Source organism: Syngnathus leptorhynchus, chromosome 9 (genome assembly GCF_054491065.1).
Source record: "Syngnathus leptorhynchus isolate UIUO chromosome 9, UIUO_Slep, whole genome shotgun sequence".
In the NCBI taxonomy this organism is placed as follows: domain Eukaryota; kingdom Metazoa; phylum Chordata; class Actinopteri; order Syngnathiformes; family Syngnathidae; genus Syngnathus; species Syngnathus leptorhynchus.
Window position 1 is genome coordinate 8721576 of NC_141203.1, and position 12504 is coordinate 8734079.

At 42.6% G+C, this 12504-nt stretch overlaps 1 protein-coding gene across 1 annotated transcript; it reads right to left on the reverse strand.

Annotated features, from left to right (window-relative positions):
- Window positions 1-3820: 3820 nt before the first annotated feature.
- On the reverse strand, window positions 3821-12133 carry LOC147051017 (E3 ubiquitin-protein ligase MARCHF4-like). Its single transcript, XM_085920608.1, has 6 exons — window positions 11858-12133; window positions 11745-11776; window positions 11023-11649; window positions 6421-6576; window positions 5723-5915; window positions 3821-4497 (listed from the first exon to the last, which is right to left on the reverse strand). The coding sequence occupies exons 3-6, from the start codon at window positions 11401-11403 to the stop codon at window positions 4082-4084; spliced, it is 1146 nt and encodes a 381-aa protein (XP_085776734.1). The 5' UTR covers window positions 11404-11649; window positions 11745-11776; window positions 11858-12133; the 3' UTR covers window positions 3821-4081.
- Window positions 12134-12504: the final 371 nt, after the last annotated feature.

The following is a 12504-nucleotide window of genomic DNA, read 5'->3' on the forward strand; positions in this document are numbered from 1 at the left end:
GTTAACCATTTTATAGATACTTAAATTTGCCAAATGGCCAAGCACATTTTAGTTAAGCTAATGTTTGGTCATTTGCGAGTATCCAGCATAAATTTACATATGTGCAAATTTTACAGAGTTTGGCCCCCCCCAAGGTTTTCTTTTTTATCTTAATAGGTGTACAAATGTCACGTTTTGGTAAGTTTCTTAGTATCTAATCCCATTCATCAAATTTTAGGATCAAATATATTTTGAATGACTTAAAACATAAAGGTCATATTTCAATTAAGGTGTTTAGAAAATATATTTTTTAAAGATAGATGGAGTACCTCCGATATTGCAAGCTGAAATAAGTTCATCATATCAGAATCTCTTCGGTAATTCACTTCTGCCTATCAAAACAATTGATCGATAGTAATACTACGACGACTTAATGGTTTAATAGCTACTGCTGAAATGCGGCCTCTCGCTAGCAGTGCATTAACGTCATTCATTCCGGTTTCACGCAGACAGGCAGTCTATATTAAATACCCTCCACTATGGCCTCTATGTAGTCTAATTTATGGACTCTTGCTAGTTTGCAACTGTCATGTATCACATGGAAATGCCCTTGAGAGACACAATAAACCTCCTGTGGTCATGAATTACAAGAGCAGGCGTGTTAAAGAAGAAGAAGAAGAAAAAAAAAAAAGAGCGTAAACAATGATTTAAAGTGCTGTCACGGAACTGCCTGCTCTCACACCTTTAAATCTACCTTGCATTTCATCAACGCCACTGTCAACATGTAGGCAGTGACCTTTCAGTGACCCGCCTCTCATTGTGGGCAATATAACCATGGTGTGTGGGGGGGGGGGGGATGCTGCAAATAATTGAAAAGCATTTCCCATAATAGGAGCCAGAACAATGTCATTAAGATTTGCTGCTGAAAATAAAATTGCACTGATAATTAATTTTCAGATATTTTTTTTTTCTTTAAAAAAAATATATAAAGAAGTGGACTGATAAAATGAACCCTAGGAAAAATAATTTCAGTGGGGAAAAACACAACAGGTATATATTGTGTTTATGGTGCCATTTTATTTTCAGTACAATCTTTTTCAGTGCCAGTATTTGTTTCACTGTCAGTACACGACTTCTACAAAACTCCTGGTCATCTCGACAATTTCTAGTATTTGCTCCTCACAATTTATGATTGTTTGGACATAACGTACCAATTCATTTCAACATCGACTTGCTCAGTTTGTCTAAATGTTAACTTCCCTTTGTAGAAGCAAGAGAAGTACCAGGGGGAGTTATAATAGTTAATGTTACTATGTCGCTTTTTATCCCAGAGTGTTTTTGAATTCTTAACGACACTGACTTAAAGTAGTTCACACAATTTCAACAGAGCCTTTTTGTCTCATTTTCTGTGCTTTTCAAATTGCTTTTAATCATGGACGTGGAGAACAACTTGCGACATAACTGAACACTCACTGAGCGTCATTAGCAGAATGACTGGAAAAGCTTTCAAATGAAATACATTATCCGTGATTTGTTGTACCTTGTGAGCATATCGAAGTAGAATGTCACTCAATAGAGCACGTAGCAGTTGGTTTTCCTTTTGACGCTCACTTTTCGTTTCAAACGTGTGACGAGAAGCCAGGCGAACAAATTGGCAATGAACTCTCCACAACCTCCGAGCGGCCGGCTGGATGGCGCTTCAATAATTCAGCAGTCAAATCGTGCTACTGATTCTATCTATATGCTGGACTTGCTTCAATTTGTTAGATAGCTGTGATGGAAAAAACAATAATAAAAATAAAAAAAAGGCATCCATAGGCGAGCGTATGTATAAATTAGTCTGGGACCAAAAAAATGACAGATATTAAATTCTCCTATTTTGATTTGAACACAATCATTCAGGGTTAGAAGATGCAGTAAAAAATATATTTTAATCTGGAGCTCATCTTTCTTCTGACCTTTGACCTCAGAACATCTAAAATCCCATTTAAATCTTCCGTTATGTGTGTAGGCGTCATTGGATTATTGAAATTTGAATGAAAAATGACCTCGATGACACCGTAGCAATTAATATCTCGAGTTGTAGCAGTTGATTTGTCAGTGGATACGTTTTTTTTAAGCTTTTGAAGTCATCAATAGCTTTTTTTTTTCCAAAAGTTATTTGGTTGTAGTAAAATACGCAGTGACAAGGACTGGTTACAACTTCTGGTGAGGATCTGGACAGAGATGATATACAGGGATGTCATGAGTGTTAAAAGTCTACACACCCCTGCTGAAACGACCATTTAATTGATGTTAAAAAAAATATATATATATATATATATATTTTAGAAATTTCCCCAACATTAATGCAACTTATAACTTGAATGTCGCTGTGTTCGGAACTATCAAATCACATTGAAACTCATTTGAAAGTTTAAATAAGTGCCTCTGATTAACCCAGAATAAAGTTCAGCTCTTCTAGTATGCTTTTTTTTTTTTTTACTTTCAGATTCCCATGATTCATGATAAGGCCCCGGTTTCCATCTGAAGAAAAAGAATCTCACGTGGGAATGTGTTACAAACCAATACACCATATTTAAACTGCTAGCGATATATTGAGGTCGTCGTGTGTACTATCCGGTTTGCCGTAAAAATAAAAGTAACTTTTCCCTTAGTTTTAGTCCATTGACCGACAGCGGCCAGCCTCTTCAAACTGACATTCTGGGGACATGAAACAAGAGCAATGAAAGAGAATATTTGAATGCGAACGCTTGAAAGACTGCGAGAGATCACTGGCAGTGTGTGCTGAATGTGAGCTATGAATACTGTATGGGGGCAATAGACTCCAAGTGACACCAATACTTTGGTGCAGTCGCTGTCCCTCTGATTGCTCCAATCCCTCCATCCTTCACATCTTCCTGTATTTAGAAACTGTGTCACCATTTTCCACTCACCCTAAATGACGCAGCCCCCCCCCCCCCTCCAAATTTGGTAACTTGTAGGGATGCATGATAACTTTTGGATCGATATTAGGGGAATTGTTTTGTCACTATTATGTTAGGTTTGACATCAATAAAAGCATGTACAGTATGCATGTCAGGTTTTTTTTTTTTTTTTTTTGAAATCCTTCAAATTTGACTGCATTGACAACTTTGCGTCCGGTGAAGTGCAAATAATTCAATGACAAATATTCCACTTTTTCCTCCCTCAGTAATCCACCCTTGTGCCACACACTGTGCTGATACGACGCCGCGTCCAGTTCTTGTTGATGATGCTCTGATGTCCCGACAGTAAGTCACACTTTTCTTTCCATTTGCACATCTTTTGAAGTTTGAAATGTGGATTTGTGTTCTCTCCTATCAGTACATTGAAATTGAGCAGTGTAGTCGACCTCTTTAAGTAGACAAAATTTCGATCGTGGCTAATATATGGAACTTGTATGTTTAAATTTTGATTTAATCATTAGAAAATGCTGAAATTTTTGAAAGTATAAAGTTGTAATATATCATTTTATGAGAATATCGAATCGTTTTTTAAATATACTTTATTGCTTGACTATTGCGTGTCTGATAATAGGCCGTCATGATATAAGTTTTTTTTAAAGTATATTTTACGAGTAGATTCTCACTTCTTACTTGGACATCAAGATTTATGCCTTTAAAGTCTAAGTGAGAACATTGATCACGAGTGGATATAAAAATGTCAACACAACTGTGTAAAAGGCTTTTTTTTTTAACATAAAACGCAAAAGAGGCAGGTATGAAATGTGAAAAGTACAAAATACAAAGTCTAATAAAATATAAAATGTATACATGGATAAAACTATCATTAAGAACTTTATTGATGAAATGCGGAACGCAACAAAATGAAAAACAGTCGTTACAATACTAATTCATCTTAAAAGGTCATATCGGGACCCTTGTGAACTTTCTCATGAATCCCCATGAGAAGGAATTTTCCAGGCAGCTCTGCAAATTAACCAATTTGTATTTTATTCAATCCATGGAAGGACAGTGATGATGCAAACAAGAAGACGTCATGAGTCTGGTGCAGTTCAGCTGCTTTGCGACTATCCCCTCGCCCGCCCGTCCGCGTTAGAGATAAGGCCTCATCGGACTCCTCAAACTGTTGTGACCCGCATGACCAGCTCTCTTGCATTACCACCGGCTTGGCCACGAGGCTCCGACGGCCTCAAGTGGCTGAGCAGGTGCAGGAGGTTGTAAGGGCAATGCGGGTCGGCCACCGCGCCGCCATCGGGGTTCCCGTGTGTCCCCGGACCTCCTGCGGCCGCCGCTACGGTGGTGGAGGCGGTGCCGGTGTCGGTGGAGGCCACCACCATCAGCGAGGAAGTGGAGGTGGACACCCCGAGACCAGTCTGATAAGCCTGGCTGGGCTGTTGAGTCCTGTCCACCCCGACATCCTTCAGGTCAATGTTGTCCATAGACTTGTCATAGTTGAGGACCTTCCACTGCTGGTTGACAGCCTGCCAGCGGTGGAAGATGCGAAACACAGCAGGCCCCTCGTGGACGATCAGCGCTGTCAAAAGAGCAACGTTGGTGAGGTTCTTGCTTAGTTAAGCGCAAACTAGCAAAAAAGTGTCAGCATAACATTTTGTTTGTTTTAAATTCGGGGTTAGCAAAAGTGAAGTATTTGTTTTCTGGTGTCGTTCAATAATCTCTTAGAGCAGTTTGAAATTACTTATTGATTTTGTGCTCTTTGACCTCACGTCGGAGAGAAGAATCTATTTGTAACAGAACCTTGGGATGTGCAGTTCAGCGTAAATAATCAGCTTCACCCTGGATGCTACGGACAACACAAAAATCCAGTTCTGGCAATGATCATTTGAATTACATGTTATTTAGTAGAGCCTTTTCACACCGGTATTTGGGAGTGTGAGTTTTTAAAATTAGGCCCAATTATTAAGACGTGTTTATCCTGCTAAACATGATTGTCCGCGCTGTCATACACCATCATTTTTCAATTCTTCCATAGTGTTGTGATTCTGGTGGAGATTCACAACATTTGCACTTTTTGTAGTCATGAAAAATACATTTTTACATGGAACTTTTCATCTCCACCCTTTTACCACCTTAAACGTCAACCGAAAGCAGTTATGGTTGTAGATGTAGTGGAATCATTTTTGTAATTATCTTTGCAATCATCGAAAGAGAGATTTCAGGGATCACCTCGATTTTCACACGAGAGACAAGAAGTCATGTCTGTTTATCTTTTTAACACACCCACGCTCATTTCAAATTAAGTTCATCTCTCACGACTCTGCTGTCAATCCTGACCACACTGGAGATAATCAACCCTCCCCTCCTTCACATCCTGCATCTTCCTGCAGTGACACTCAAAGAGTTTTCCTAGTGCCGGATGCCGTCCCATCGTCTTTCTCACGGGAGGATGTCGATTTTAAAGCGGATGATGCTACAAATGTCACTTTCATCATCACATACGGAAAATACCCCCACCCCCTTTCTCTCATCAGTCCTTCCGCGAGGGGCCTCTCAAAGTGTCACTTAGTTTGAAATCTATTCAAATGTATGCAGTGAAAGCTACTTCAAAGATGAGCACCATCTTGCTCGGTGGATCAAACAAAAAGTGTGACCCCCTGCATTGTAGTTGCAATATGAACGCATTCGAATCATTTCCAACACGATATATTCCAACAGATGTTACGGCAAATTAACCTCTGACATTTGATTCGCTTGTTTCCCTTCAAGCCATCAACGCCTGGCACGGAATGGAAACGGCTCACCTATGCACACGACGTCCATGAAGCCGTACATGCCGTAGCAGATCTGGAAGAGCAGGTCTTGGCGTTGCCAACGTGCTGACGGGCTGAAGGAGGACCATACCAGCCAGGAGATGCTGGCCATCAAGAAGAGAGATCCCAGAATGGCCGCTGCGATCTGAACTTTCTCAATCACCGTGAGTGAGATGGCCTGCCACTGCGGGACCACGCACAAGTAAGGTCATTGGGTGAGGGCACAGTTTTTCACAATATGTTATTTTTTTCCCCAGTTGCTCTTATCAATAAATTCTGAAAATAGATTATTTTGAAAATCGATGAGTTGCGTCTCTACCATGATGTTAGCTAGTTTCAGTTCTTTCCGTCTCGCATCAATCCAGACACAATCTGAGGGGAATCCTCGTACGCACGGCACTTTAAGCAAGTGCCTGGAAATTGAATACATGATGTAAATAGACTGCAATGCCACCAAAGCACTTTAGTCACCCGTTTTTCCCTCCCACTCATGTGGCAGAGTTGCAGTATAAGGTACATTGAGTTCTAAATGATGCTCACAATCGCTTCCTTCGTCTGTCATCCTTTTTCAAGTGCAAATTGAATCCGTCCAATACTGTCAGCAGTTAGGGCAACTCGCCAGATCTCTACGGAAACATCAAAACGCCGACTCGTGACATTAAGAAGTGGGGACCGATCCTAGTCCTCACCTGCAGTGGGTTCTTTGTGCTTATGGCGATGACCTGATATTTGTAATAACAGAGCTCACAGGCCCAGGAACCTCGCTCGCTGATCCACTTGATTAGGCAGGGTTGGTGGGTGCAGCGGACTGAGCCGCAGCAGCGACACGGGCTCAGGAGCTCCCCCTGCATAAGAAATAAAAGAATTAATGTTTCCTAGTAGTGATTCTTTCACTGTGTTAGAGAGTCAACACAACCAGTTTCTCATGAATAGCAGAAATATGTGAATAAAACAAAGCAGGTATGCCTTGCTGACTAAATTGTCAAATGACAAATTAAAATAATTTTCCACATTATGTGTGTTGAAATCAACAGGAAAGGGAGTAGTGGGGGGGGGGGGGGGGATAGGTGGAGGAGAAAAAGGCCCCGTTCCACAGATGGTCCGGGTGGGCGTGTATTGGCAGGGCCATCAGAACACTTGTGACGTGTCCGGCAGGACTTGACACTCTCGCTGTGACTTTCCCGATGGCCGCCAAGAGCCGAAAAGCCAGGCTGATGAGCGAATGGGCGCATCCGATAACAAACGTGACGTTCGAGCCCACGTGTACAGGAAGTGACAACTAAATGTCCTTTTGTTGATCGAACCAAAGGAAATAGAACAATCTGCGGCTTTTGAATTGTTTTACTGTTTTGTGCTGCTGCATTATCACCCAAAACATTTTAGTGCGTTGCATTTTCGACTCGATGCTCTCACTGTGGATGTAAATAATGACATGATGCTAAATTAGCAAACGCTTCTGGCATTAGTCAAAGACCTGGCTTCCATCCAAGTTCACTCCATTAACTTTAGGAGAAGGGAAATTGCAGGGTAATAAACTCTGCTACCGAAAGTGCATTTTTTTAAATTGGTAACAGCACTCAGACCACATGCGTTTCTTTTTATGAGCAACGGCAATACGGCAGATATCTGGAAAAACAGGCAAATAGATCAAATTGTTTTCATGTGGTTCAAGAGAGGATAGGTGCTATCGTTACTCGCTTTATAGCGGTCAATTCGGGTCTAGCACCTTTTGTTTTAATATCAATAACAAAACTTAAGATCCATGACAAAACTTATCAGACAAACGGCAAAAATGAGTGGGAACTTTTGCAGCCTGATGAGATGTTTGGATATGACAAATATGCAATATTATGCATGAGTCTCTTTTGCATTTCACCGGTGTGTCAAGTGATGATTGCTTGAGGAATAAATTGGAGCATTTTAAGTGAGCCGAGACATGAGGAAGCCCACTTCCCAGGAGATTCATTTAAGAGGTACGACGGTGTGCGAGCGTGTGTGTGGTTGGAGTAAATCTATTGGTGTTTAAATGAGCGCCGTTATGTCTGAGATAAAATGGGGGAGGGAGGCCTCGATCAAGATGAGCGCTTTCGTTTTTTTTTTTTAATTATTTGCTTTTCCTCTGGGCCATTTCCAACAAAATGGCAGAGCGTCTGTCCTCCGTAAGATGCAGGAAGCGTCACGCCGAGCCATATAGAAAGAATGACGCTAACTCGTTCCCCTCCAGGCTTCTTTTTGTTCTGCAGACAAGTCCAAGTGCATTAGGTGTGTTTGCCATTTAGCAAGAACAGTTTAGGATTCTAAGATGAAGACTAGAAGTGGTTGCTCCGAAATTGTACTCCCCCCCCCCCCCCTGCGGGACTACTGCATTCATTTTCTAGAAAATTGTACATCATTTCCCAAAGACTGTGCTATTTCATAGCAATTAGAGCAGGGATAGAACCGAATGTGACTTTGAGGGCAATGAGGTGTGGAAGCCAGTGCAGGTAATTTGGAATAACCCCGAGATCAATTACTGATGGTGTCCTAATGGGACGAGAGCAGCTGCCGCTCTGCTTAACATACTCTGATCCATTCCAGTTATCGGGAGAAAACAAAAGGACAGCGGCTGTCATTTCACACTGTCTGCGGCACTAGTCAAAATATATTTAGGTAACGAAAGGCTTAAATTGTTCATTGGTTCGTTTAACTCCCACGTGTAACGTCTAGCTCGACTCGGAAAGAATGAGGAAATTGTTTGGTGAACAAAACAAGTGTTGAAGCTGTGATCATTCCGCCAATCCAACCTGCCAGCGAGGCGGTGCCATTGTTGTGGGATTCTTACATAAGAGCGATCATCCTCATTATCTCATTCTGTTCAAACAAGAAGGGTTATATTCAGAATTGGTCTCTTTTGTATGTCGAGAGATTGGAAGACAAAGAGAGAATTAGGTTGTAAAACATTTGATCTGCTTGGAAGCAACCACAGGCGCCAGGTTTTTCGCTTATGTATTTTTAGACGCGGTGGCAAGGACGCTTAGATTCGTTCCCTCGTTTGTTTTAGCGGGACGCTACCCGGAGGTTTGAGAGAGACGGAGGACGACTTTCACGGGTCTCCTGTGTGAGCACAGAGATACTGAATGAAGACGTTGAGTAGGGTTAACAGTGTCCACAAAACATCCGAATTTTTACAATGGGCTTTCATCATATTCTAGCACCTTTCTTTTACTGCAGCAGCAACCTTGGAAAGTCATGTGCCAAAGAGCCATCACAAAGTTTTGTTGCTTGCTTAAAGCGTTTTAACACTGCCACAGATGCTATTTGTTAGCCTCTTTATGGTGTTTGCCATTATGTGTTAGCATTAAGCTAGTGGATGTTAGGGATTTTATTTTTTTTTTAAACAAAAAAAAATGTAAACTTTAAATAGAAAGGCCATTAAACATCTTGAAGCCTTTTTATAGAATAATTGTTCACGATGTGTATTTTGATGAGTTTGATGACATTACATACCATGTTTTCATTTACCAGTGTCACCAAAAATCTCATTGGCCAAAGTTGCACTGCTGTGATTGTATTCTGTTCACGGTCATTATAGCATTGCTCTAACAACAACTCTAAAGATTTAGCACTGATATATCTCTCACGTTATTTTTACTGTTTTTTTTTTTTTGTCTCGCAGCCTTGGGAATGCAAGTGTTTGGAGGATTGTCACATCAGATACGAGCCGCCTCGCTCTATGTGACAACCTTAAAAGCGAAGGCAGAAGAGAGGGACGACTAACATCCCCGCCGGCTCTATCACTCAGAGGCATGCAGGCCTTCCACTTATCTCCCCTTTCAGAAACGTGCACGGTTCACACCTCAGCAGATCCATATCTGCTTTTGGCAGAGAGACAACACCCCCAACACCAAGCGGGCTGGCGAGGGACAAGGACTTGGTGGTAAGAGATAAGATGGCGTTCAATCAAGCTTTATTGACGAGCCTATCAAGGAGACGTCGATAATGTGGCGGGAGGAGGCCATGGGAAAGGCGTTGGGTCCTACTCTCCTTTGTATGCGTCGCAAAAAGTGCTGACTGTGCGGAGAGATGGTGTGGGAAAGAATGGGGGGGGGGGGGGGGGTGTACAAAGCAGCCTGTGGGCCTTGTCTTGGTAATAATTAAAAAGTGGGAGCTCAGAGGTGAAAGGATGCACGAGGATACAGAAAGAGCAATTAGCTGACAGATTGTAGGCCATTAACAAGGCAATGGCCATGAAATGATACTGTAAGTTGCATCCTTTAGATAAAAGGCAAAGGGACACGTTCATTGCCTTCTTTCATATTCTATAAACTCATTAGCACTCAAAGATTTTGTACACTAATTGATGGTGATGGTTCTATATTACTTCCACTTTTATTTTCTGGCTACGGCTCTTATTTTTGATCAAATATTTCCACACGCGTCCATACGGCCAATGAGTAAACCTGGTCGGCGTCGTAAAGCGAGACAAGTGTCGCAGTTGAAAGTATTTTATAAAATGACCGATGACAGAAACATGATTGGCGTTTAAGCGACTTCAAACATTTAAAAAAATCGATGCAGAATAGTAAAGTCGAATGGTTCAACTGCTAATTGCCACTTAGTGTGGTGATCTTACATTTTCCACTTCTCATTTTATTACTTTCATTATGGCGCTGCTTCTTTAAGAAGAGCAAAGGGGTCTAATTTTATGCATGGACAGGCCCGATGTGGTGGAAATATTCTGAAAGAATTGTCATTTCAAGCGACATTTATTTGAAGTCAAGTGTTTGGATTTTTTAGTAGTACTCAAAATGTTTCTGTCAAGTATTTTCACCATTACTGGAAACAAATATCGATTCCGATTAATAAGATCGGTATCAGCCCTGAAAAAACACACTTCTAGTAGTACTAGAGATGCCACAAGATGGCGGCAAAAACTACTTTAGTATAAATGAAGCACCTCAACTCACTCCAATTTGAATCTTAGCAAAAAATGCCACCAGATGGCGCCAAAGCAATTCTGTCATTTAGTAACACTATTGCCATTTTGTAGTGACTAACAGGATAGTAAAAACAAAATCAGCTAAATGACAAACTATGGGTAATTTGAGTTACAAACTCTGTTACACAACTAATTAAACTCGTAAATCAAGGAACCACTGAACTCTTTTCTGTCTCTTTTTATGGGGTGGGGGGGCTGCGAAATGTTTCTAATGCCCTGGCTCAGTAAAGGTTGGGAACACTGCAGTATAAAAGAGTCTATGCGGCTCCGTATTGTCAGTAAAAAAAAATAATAATAAATGCATTGCACTCACATGCTCCGGCCCCTGGAAGCAGATTCTGCATACGGGCGTCCTGAAGCCGCTTTCCGTGTAGCTGGTGAGGGAGAACCTCTCCTCCAGTTTGCCCTTCGAGCAGTCATCTGAGGAGCTGCCGCATCCGCGCAGCGCTGCCGACAGCTCCGTGGCATCCACCCAGCCCGCCACTGCCGGTCCTTGCTCGGCTCCAGCCCCGGTGGCAGCGGTGGCTGCTGCCGCGGGTGGGGTGCCTCGCTCGGTGACGGCCGGCTCGCGGCTCTGCGCGGCTTGTCCGCTCATGGGGCTGAGCGGAGGAGCTGGCGGCCCGAGCAGGAGCAGCCTCAGGTCACCAAGCAGGACGCAGCAGCGGCTCTTCAGCATGCCCTGGCCGCGCAGCATCGGCCCTGCGATCGGTCCCTATGTTCGAACCCGGCGACCGAGTCACAGCAGCACCGCGGTGCAGGGTCGCACTGCGCGTCCCCTCATGTGGCGCTTGGATGGGCTGACCTGACGGGATATTTACGACCTAGTATTCCGATTGCACGTCTTTTACCGTCCGGCAGAGACCAAGTAAATCCAAAAGGCAGACAAATCCCACGGATGTAAACAAGTGTCTGAAGCCATTGGGCGGAGTGAATGGAGATGCTGGAGGAGGAAAGTCGAACGTTAGATTGATGGGCTCGTGCATTTGACTAATAAGGATGTGGCCCATCGGTGACCACTGTTGTGTTCTCCCTCACAGTCTCATTGGCCCGCTACAAACTACACCTGCCTTGAAACGAATATGAATTAAAGTCACGTCAATGTTATCATCGCCTTTTGTGGGAGCCAAATCGAGTCCGACGTGTCTTACCTGGCCAGGCGACGCCGATTTCTGCGCACCCCCCACCCTACTACTCAGTGTCGCCTCCGTGGGAAGAAGCTACGTGGACGTGGCCAACGAAGATGGGGGGGTTAATCCAACGCGACTGTCGGAGTGTCCTGTCGTGGGCGGAAAAAAAAAAGAAGAAGCGATGAGCGTGGGGCGGTGTGAGCACTGACTATGTTTGCTGCCGAGTGGATGCTGCCGAGCATCATGCAGCCTGGGACAGAGCCCAGACCAGACGCCCCACATACGTCATGCGTGGAACCACACAAGCAGAGGGGGGAACTTCTGTTCATTATAATAAGCAAGAGGGAAGAAAAATATAAAAATAGGTCTACTGTTTTTCACCGGTAAAACTCAATTAAATCAAAAGTCACCTCAGTTTTCGGAGGTAATTAATTCTCATACAGTAGCCGGGTTTGCACTTGCTTTGTTGTTTGGCCATTTTTTACATAATTCAAAAAATAATCTCAATTACAATATATGTTGTCCCATTTGTCTAGCTAAAAATGCCTCATTGTGGGTAGGTTAGTCTATTGATCATGTGTGTATGTCTTTATTCTTCAATCAAATGATTAAACCATTAGTTTATTTCTTGCAGTAGGTAAAAACACAAGAAAAAAACATCTGTATTG